General features: G+C 32.7%; 2 protein-coding genes across 2 annotated transcripts; both read left to right on the forward strand.

The window, feature by feature from the left end:
- Positions 1 to 307: 307 nt before the first annotated feature.
- On the forward strand, positions 308 to 3,036 carry LOC120580540 (disease resistance protein At4g27190-like). The gene is made up of 2 exons (XM_039834304.1): positions 308 to 2,506; positions 2,797 to 3,036. The coding sequence occupies exon 1, from the start codon at positions 454 to 456 to the stop codon at positions 1,990 to 1,992; it is 1,539 nt and encodes a 512-aa protein (XP_039690238.1). The 5' UTR covers positions 308 to 453; the 3' UTR covers positions 1,993 to 2,506; positions 2,797 to 3,036.
- LOC25479580 (uncharacterized) lies at positions 2,237 to 8,200 on the forward strand. The gene is made up of 5 exons (XM_039830388.1): positions 2,237 to 2,506; positions 2,797 to 3,045; positions 3,128 to 3,838; positions 4,206 to 5,015; positions 7,676 to 8,200. Exons 1-5 carry the CDS (start codon positions 2,237 to 2,239, stop codon positions 8,198 to 8,200), a joined length of 2,565 nt encoding a protein of 854 aa, XP_039686322.1.
- The last annotated feature ends 1,150 nt before the right edge of the window (positions 8,201 to 9,350 follow it).

Here is a 9,350-nt window from a genome sequence, read left to right on the forward strand (position 1 = left end):
ATCTTGAATATTTCCACTAAGCATCCTTAGTTGATTCCATGTATCTTCTCTCTCATTTTCACGAGGGCTAGCATAAACCACAGTAAGGAGCCAAGGTTCAACATCTCTCTCTTTAACTCGAACATGAAGAAAATGAAAGTTCTCAAGTAAAAGCTCGACTTGAATATCCATCCTGTTTCAAAGTAACCAAATACCACCAGAGAAACCCCTTGCTTCAGAAACCAAATAATTCTTGAAGCCCAAATTTTTTATAGCTTTGCGAGCAACATCGCCACTACAACGAGGTTCCTGTAAAGCCACCATATCAACTCTATTTTTCCTGCAGAAATTTTTAAATGCTCTTCGGAAATTCATTCCTTGAACATTCAAGGGGAGATTGCAGATTTCTTGAGTCTGCGATTTGAAGTGGAGAGTAATCGTGGCAGAGCAGAACGCCTTAGACAAAGAATCAAGATGGAGAAAAGTATCCTTATCATTCTAGATAACATATGGACCATACTTGATTTGAAAGAAGTGGGGATACCAGTTGGTGATGAACATAATGGTTGCAAATTGTTGATGACAAGTAGAAATCAAGATGTGTTGCTGCAAATGGATGTTCCAAAGGATTTCACTTTCAAAGTTGAAGTTATGAGTGAAAATGAGTCATGGAGCTTGTTTCAATTTATGGCAGGGGATGTAGTTAAAGATAGAACTTTGAAAGATGTAGCATATCAAGTTGCCCAAAAATGTGAAGGTTTGCCTCTTAGGGTAGTGACAGTAGCGAGTGCAATGAAAAATAAGAGGGATGTCAAATCTTGGAAAGATGCATTAAGGAAATTACAAAGTCATGACTCATTAGATGCGTTAACTTATTCTGCTTTGGAATTGAGCTATGACTCATTGGATAGTGATGAAATGAGGGACCTCTTCTTGCTTTTTTCATTACTTCCAGGTAATGATGTATCGTACTTTCTGAAAGTTGCAATGGGTCTGGACATATTAAAACATGTTAATATTGTTGATGATGCAAGAAATAGACTTTACACAATGATCGAATCTTTGGAGGCATCTTGTCTTTTGCTTGAAGTTAAAGTAGATGGAAAGATCCAAATGCATGACTTTGTTTGTGAGTTTGCTATCTCCATTGCATGCAGGGACAAACATGTATTTCTAATGAAACAACGAGATGATCAGGAATGGCCAACCAATGCTTTTTTACAAAGGTGCACACAGATTGTTGTAGATTACTGTCATATGCACGAGCTTCCTCAAACAATTGATTGTCCTAACATGAAGTTTTTATGTTTGGCTAGTGGGAATCGTTCTTTAAAAATCCCAGATGATTATTTTAAGGGTATGGGAAGCCTTAGAGTGCTAGATTTAACATGTCTGAACTTGTCTTCATTACCGTTTCAGTTCCTAACCGACCTTCAAACATTGTGTTTGAATTTCTGCGTTTTGGAAAATATGGATGCAATAGAAGCTTTACAAAATTTGAAAATTCTTTGCCTCTGGAATTCTTCAATGATCAAGTTGCCAAGACAAATAGGGCAATTGACTCAATTGAGAATGCTTGATTTGAGAAGTTCAGGAATAGAAGTAATCCCTCACAACATTATATCAAGCTTGACTAAATTGGAGGAGTTGTACATGGGAAATACCTCTATTAATTGGGAAGATGTCAGTTCAACGGTTCATAATGAAAATGCTAGTCTTGCCGAGCTTCGAAAACTACCCAAATTGACAGCTCTAGAATTACAAGTTTGTGGGACTTGGATGTTGCCAAGGGACTTGCAATTGGTGTTTGAGAAGCTCGAAAGATATAAAATAGCTATTGGAGATGTATGGGACTGGTCTGACATCAAGGATGGAACCTTAAAAACATTGATGCTCAAACTTGGTACAAACATACATTTGGAGCATGGAATTAAAGCATTGATTAAAGGTGTTGAGAATTTGTATTTGGATGATGTAGATGGAATTCAAAAATGTGCTTCCAAACCTAAATAGAGAAGGATTTACATTTCTGAAACATCTCCACATTCAAAATAATGCCAACCTGAAGCACATTGTTGACTATAAAGAGAGGAATCAAATCCATATGTCCTTTCCCATCTTGGAAACACTAGTACTTCTTAATCTTAGAAACTTGGAGCATATATGTCATGGTCAACCTTCAGTTGCTTCTTTTGGAAGTCTCAGTGTTATCAAAGTAAAAAATTGCGTCCAATTAAAGTATCTTTTCTCATATTCAATGGTTAAAGGACTTTCTCACCTTTGTAACATTGAAGTTTGTGAGTTCAATTCTATGAAGGAGATTGTGTTTAGAGACAACAATTCAAGTGCTAATAATGATATCGCTGGTGAAAAAATCGAGTTTCTTCAATTGCGTTCTTTGACTTTAGAACAATTGGAGACACTTGATAATTTCGCCTCTGATTATTTGACACATCATAGAAGTAAGGAAAAGTATCAAGGTCTAGAGCCTTATGCTTATACTACACCATTTTTTAATAATGCTCAGGTATGTTATTTTGTTTTTAACTTCTTTTGATACAAATGATATAATTTTTAACTGTGTGATATGTACAAACAGATTAATGAATAAATTGGTACGTTTAGTGAAAAAACAATTGAGTAAAAAAAGAGTAAATGACTAGAAAAGCTAATAGCAGCATTATATCGTCATTTAATACAACAATTGATAATATTAATAACGGTATATATATTTAGTGACAAAACTTCTTTTGTAAACTACTTCTATAAAAAGGGTTGGAGGGAGTATAAGCCTTCAGTAATGATTTCTGTATGTAGGTTGCATTTCCTAATTTGGATGCCCTTAAATTGAGCTCACTTCTCAATTTGAATCAAATTTGGGATGAGAATCATCAATCAATGTGCAACTTGACTAGCTTGATTGTGGATAATTGTGTTGGATTGAAGTATTTATTCTCCTCTTCTTTGGTTGAAAGTTTTATGAACCTCAAACACCTTGAGATAAGTAATTGTCCAATGATGGAGGAGATAATAGCTAAAGAAGATAGAAATAATGCAGTAAAAGAGGTATGATAATTCTATTATTGGGAGCATCCAATTAATTTTAAATAATTATTTATACTGATGGTGGTTATTCATGATTTCATAGGTTCATTTTTTGAAATTAGAGAAAATCATACTCAAGGATATGTACAACTTGAAGTCAATATGGCACCACCAATTTGAAAAATTGAAGATGTTGGAAGTGAACAATTGTACGAAAATTGTGGTGGTTTTTCCTTCTTCAGTGCAAAACACGTATAATGAGCTTGAGAAGTTGGAGGTTAGAAATTGTGATTTAGTTGAAGAGATATTTGAATTGACTTTCAATGAAAATAACAGTGAAGAGGTTATGACACAATTGAAAGAGGTTACTCTAGATGTACTGTTCAAGTTGAAAAAGATATGGAGTGAAGATCCTCAAGGAATTCTTAGTTTTCAAAATCTAATAAATGTACAATTGGAATATTGTGCAAACTTGGAGTATCTATTACCACTCTCTCTAGCCACTCGTTGCTCACATCTCAAGGAAGTTAGTATAAAATATTGTTCGAACATGAAGGTAATTGTTGGAGAGGAGAAAGAATCTAGCATGAATGAAGATCCCATATTTGAGTTTAATCAATTAAGTACTTTATTACTTTGGAACTTATATGAACTCAATGGTTTCTATGCTGGAAATCATATTCTAGAATGTCCATCTTTGAGAGAAATTAGTGTTTCCGGCCGTACAAAGTTGAAATTGTTCAGAACACTATCCAATTTTCATGATGACAAACACTCTGTTTCAACGGAGCAACCACTTTTCATTGCTGAAGAGGTATGCATATCATAATGACTATTTACATGTCTGGTAAAATATGTATTTTAAAATATTTTTAAAAACGCCATATAATCAATTGAGAGCAAAATATTTTGAACTATTAATATCAAATGTTATTAAAATATTTTACTTTATAGATGTGCTTTATAATTTCTATAACAAAAATAACAACTACTAACATTGGCCATTTCTCAAAAGTATATGATAATAAATTCTATAAAGGATATATGTGAGTTTAAAAGAAATTGAAACACGTAGAGTATTCACAAACATTTAAAAGACAAATTTTAGTAAATAGTAATTATTGTTTCATCCAATAATATTTTTTTTAATTATTTTACATTGTTGTTTAAATATGTTTTAGGTGATTCCAAACTTGGAGGAGTTGAGGATGGAACAGGCGGATGCTGACATGATATTGAAAGCTCAAAACCCAAGTTCCCTGTTTAGGAAAATGACCATTCTTGGTTTGTCTTGCTATAACACGGAAGAGGCTACATTTCCTTATTGGTTTCTTGAAAATGTGCATACTCTTGAGTCATTAATTGTTGAGTGCAGTTGCTTCAAGAAGATATTTCAAGATAAAGGAGAAACAACTGAGAAGACTCATCCACATATTAAAAGACTGACATTGAATCAATTACCTGAACTTCAACATATATGCGAGGAAGGATCCCAAATTGACCCAGTTCTTGAGTTCCTTGAATACTTATATGTTCTTACTTGTTCTAGTTTGACAAATTTGATGCCTTCCTCTGTCACACTTAATCATCTGACGCAGTTGGAGATAATAAAATGCAATGGGCTAAAATATTTGATCACAACTCCAACTGCACGAAGTTTGGACAAGCTCACTGTGCTGAAGATAAAAGATTGTAATTCACTTGAAGAAGTAGTTAATGGAGTAGAAAATGTTGACATTGCTTTTATTAGTTTACAAATTTTGATGTTGGAATGTTTGCCAAGCCTCATCAAGTTTTGCTCTAGTGAGTGTTTCATGAAGTTTCCGTTGTTGGAGAAAGTAATTGTGGGGGAATGTCCTCGCATGAAGATTTTTTCTGCCAGAGACACAAGCACACCAATTCTTCGAAAAGTTAAAATTGCAGAAAATGATTCAGAATGGTATTGGAAAGGAAACTTAAACGATACAATATACAACATGTTTGAAGATAAGGTATGTTTATTCAGAATGGCATTTGGGTTTCTATTTTCTCTTGTTTTCTTTGGATGCATAGTAGTTGATTTTTAATTTACATAATAGTTGAACTTTGTGGAAAAACAACTATTTGGAGACTTTAAAAGTACTTCGCAATATACTCTTAAAAAAAGTAAAAGAGATACATAGTGTCAAAAGAAAGAAAGTCATATTTGATAAAAAGAAGAAAAAAAATCATAGAAATGGACCCAGAGGTTGTAACAAAGACTTCAAAATTCAAAGAGTTTGTAGTCATGTTTGATAAACAATTATAATAATATAAATATATGCCGTTAAAAAAATAGTAATTTTGATTTTTTTTTTAGGGTAGTAATTTTGATTTGTCTCTTCATATATAGTCCTTATATTAATTAACCAGCTTAGTGAGTGCTAGCCATGGAGTGCTTTGTCGTGACCTTATAACGACTTTCATATTTCGACATATATAAAACACATGTAGTTTGGTAAATCATAATTAATATGAATATTGAACCAAAAAAAATTAGATAATATGAACAGTGAGTTTCATAACCATTTTTTAAGATGATTTTCTAAAGTACAACTCTACTATAAAAAAATACAAGGTATCCAGTACGTGTAAATATTTTTTTATTTTTTTATAAAAAAAATAAATATATAAATATTGAATGGATGTTTTGGCAAAAATTTGTTTGATTTTACTCCGATTAATGCTTACATTTAAATATTTATTTTGTATAGGTCCAATTTAAACATTCTTTATTGTTGGAGAAATATACTTATAAAAATTGAACTTTTTTCTCACTATATCACCTATGTGTGTGGAAATGATGAAAAGAATAATTTAGATTCTACAAGAGATGAAAAAATTGATTTATATTTTAATGGAGATGAATCATTCGATCTTAACCTCGAAGGCGAGTGGAAAATAGATTGATTTAATTTTTAATGAAGATGAATAATTGGAGGAGAATAAGAAATGTTAACCTCATAATTTTCAAATATTAGCGCAATAAAAATAGCGCTTGTCAGACCCTTGAGAACCAACAGACTTCTTTGAGGAATGACGCTGATGTTGTTGATGAAAGTGTGTTAGCGCAATAGTTGACAAAATCTAACTAATTTTCATGAAAATATAAATTTTATAAAAAAATATGATAATTTATACGTGTTAGTGCAATAGAAAGAACTGACAAACGGTTACAAAAAATATACCAGCGTTAGCCCGTCCAATGCTAGTATATATAAAGAACGTCAATTGTCCTCGTGAGCTTAGCTCAGTTGGTTTGAACAATGCATAAAATATGTAAGGTCTGGAGTTCAAACCCGGCCACCATATAAAAAAAAGCACGTCAATTGAAAGGCAAATTAGCGTTTAGATAAATATAATGATAATTTAAATTATCATTTTGTGAAAAAAGATATACGTGGTTATTTATAAAACAAAACACCATAGAAGTAGTTTAATACGTGAACTTATAACTACTAACGCTTAATAATTTTAGAAACTAAAAGTCGTATTATAGGTGATTGCATCCTATACATATATATAGAGCATTAGCTACAAACAATCTACTCAATAACTACCAACTACTAATATTTCTTTTGACTTTTTTTTTTTGTGGTGGTCGAGGTTTGAACCTTGAACCGGCAAAAGTTATTATACATAAGTCATTTCTATATGCACCCTGCATAAACACTTCACAAAACCATTAGACAATTATTTTGGTTTCTCATATAAGACTATCAAAACCATTAAACCATAATTATGGTTTCAGTAATAATTTCAGTATATAACATCTTAATCATTATTTAAAACTATGTAACAATAATAATTTCATTAAAAACCATTACACAATTATCTTGGTTTCGCATACAAGACTATCAAAACCATTAAACCATACTTATGGTTTCAGTAATCCATACCCTGAAGTTTGTTTCAATTCAGCAACAACCCTTTCTGCAAATCAAGTGTATCGTATGACGACGATGGAAAATGGAAATTGATGTGGTGTGTTGTTGCTGTTGAGTGTTCCTCATTTGATGTGTTCGTGTCGGTGTCGCCGTGGACACTGGATTGTTATGCAAATGTTGACGGTTACCAAGTTAAGCATATGTATATATTGTTTTGCTAAAAGCTTAATCCAAAAATTAAAGACTTGTGCATATATGTGTTGCCATGACCACATACCAGTAAAGTGAACACGTGAATTGCAGAAATAAACTAGCCATTAATTAATGAAAATTCGGTATCATGTCGGAAAAGATGAAGAAACGGATTTGTGGTTCCGCTTGGGGGTGTATGACAAAATGGGTTGGGGTGTACAAAGCAATTATGTTGGGCTACCAGTTAATGGGCTGGGATTTATGCAGAGTGCATAAGGATGCCTTATGCATGATAACCGCACCCCCTCGAACCTTGCATATATTATGCATTGTCCTTACCAACCGAGTTAAGCCCATAAGGACAAAATTTCTTTTGACTAGATTAATTTTAAAAGTTAGCATTACAGAAAATTATTATTATCTTTAATTTTAAAATGAATAGAGTTGTTTTTTTTTTAGTTTTACATTAATTAGTATGTAAAAAACTATTTTGTAAATACATTATATTTTACTGCTACGTTTGTTGAACTAACTCAACACAATTGTTTTCACAGGTGGGATTTTGTAGTTTCGAGCATTTAAAACTATTTGAATATCCCGAGTTAAAAGAGTTCTGGTATGGCCAACTTGAGCATAACACATTTAGGAGTTTGAAGCATCTAGTGGTTCATAAATGTGATTTTTTATCCGATGTGCTCTTTCAACCTAACTTGGTAGGAGTACTGATGAGCTTGGAAGAATTAGATGTTGCAGATTGTAATTCATTAGAAGCAGTTTTTGATGAATTCACAGAAGAAATTGCTGTGCAGAATTCTACTCAATTGAAGAAATTAGAACTATTCAATCTTCCAAAACTGAAGCATGTATGGAAAGAGGATCCACATTACACTATGAGGTTTCAAAATTTAAGTGATGTATCTGTTGTGGAATGTGAAAGCTTGATAAGCCTCTTTCCACTCTCAGTTGCTAGAGATATGATGCAACTTCAAAGACTTCATGTAAGTAACTGTGGGATTGAAGAAATTGTTGCAAAGGAAGAAGGAACAGATGAGATAGTTAAATTTGTGTTTCCTCATTGAACTTCCATTGAACTTTATAATTTGACCAGACTTAAGGCATTCTTTGTTGGGGTCCATTCTCTTCAATGCAAATCATTGAAAGAAATTAATTTGTTTAAATGTCCAAGAATAGAGTTATTTAAGGCAGAGCCATTGAAACACCAAGAAAGTTCCAAAAATGTTGAGCACAATATCTCTACATATCAAGCTCTTTTTGTGATTGAAGAGGTAAGAGTAGTGTCAAATATAATATTTTTCAAAAGCTTGTCTATTACGTTGGTTAAGTGTTCTTCATTGATAATTTTATGTGATAATATTCTACTTAGCACAACTTGATTGTTTCAAAAGCTGATAATATTCTACTTGCAGGAGGTACTTACAAGTGTTGAGAGTACACCTCAATTTAGCCCGCGATCAGAGAGTTGAAATTATGGTACCTGGCTAAGCTTCGATATATATGCAAAGAAGGATTTCAAATGGATCCTTTTCTGCATTTTCTTGAAAGAATTGATGTTTACCGATGTTCCAGTCTGATAAAGTTGGTTCCATCCTCTGTTACCTTTAGTTACATGACCTATTTGAAGGTATCATACTGCAATGGGTTGATAAATTTGATGACACACTCAACAACAAAGAGTCTTGTCAAACTCACAACAATGAAGATTAAAATGTGTAATTGGCTTGAGGATATAGTGAACGGTAAAGAAGATGAGACAAACGAGATATCATTTTGCAGTTTACAAACTTTAGAACTAATTTCTTTACCAAGACTCAGTCGATTTTGCTCATGCCCATGCCCAATTAAGTTTCCGTTGCTGGAAGTTGTAGTTATCATAGAATGTCCTCAAATGGAACTATTTTCATTGGGAGTTACCAACACAACAATTCTTCAAAATGTACAAACTGATGAAGGAAATCATTGGGAAGGTGACCTCAACGGAACTGTAAAGAAAATGTTTGACGATAAGGTATGTTTTACTTTCGTCCATCACTTTATTTGCTTTCGGTTAGTTTAAGACTATCTAGCTAGCTCATGATCATTTTGAAGGTCGAAAAAATGTAGTGTGATAGACTAAAATATTATACATAGGACCTTATTTAAGTGCTTATGGCATAAGGCTTTATCACATGAAAAACCTTATTGTTGATAGCCTTTTATTCATGCTGTACC

This window comes from Medicago truncatula, chromosome 1, assembly GCF_003473485.1.
Source record: "Medicago truncatula cultivar Jemalong A17 chromosome 1, MtrunA17r5.0-ANR, whole genome shotgun sequence".
Classification (NCBI taxonomy): domain Eukaryota; kingdom Viridiplantae; phylum Streptophyta; class Magnoliopsida; order Fabales; family Fabaceae; genus Medicago; species Medicago truncatula.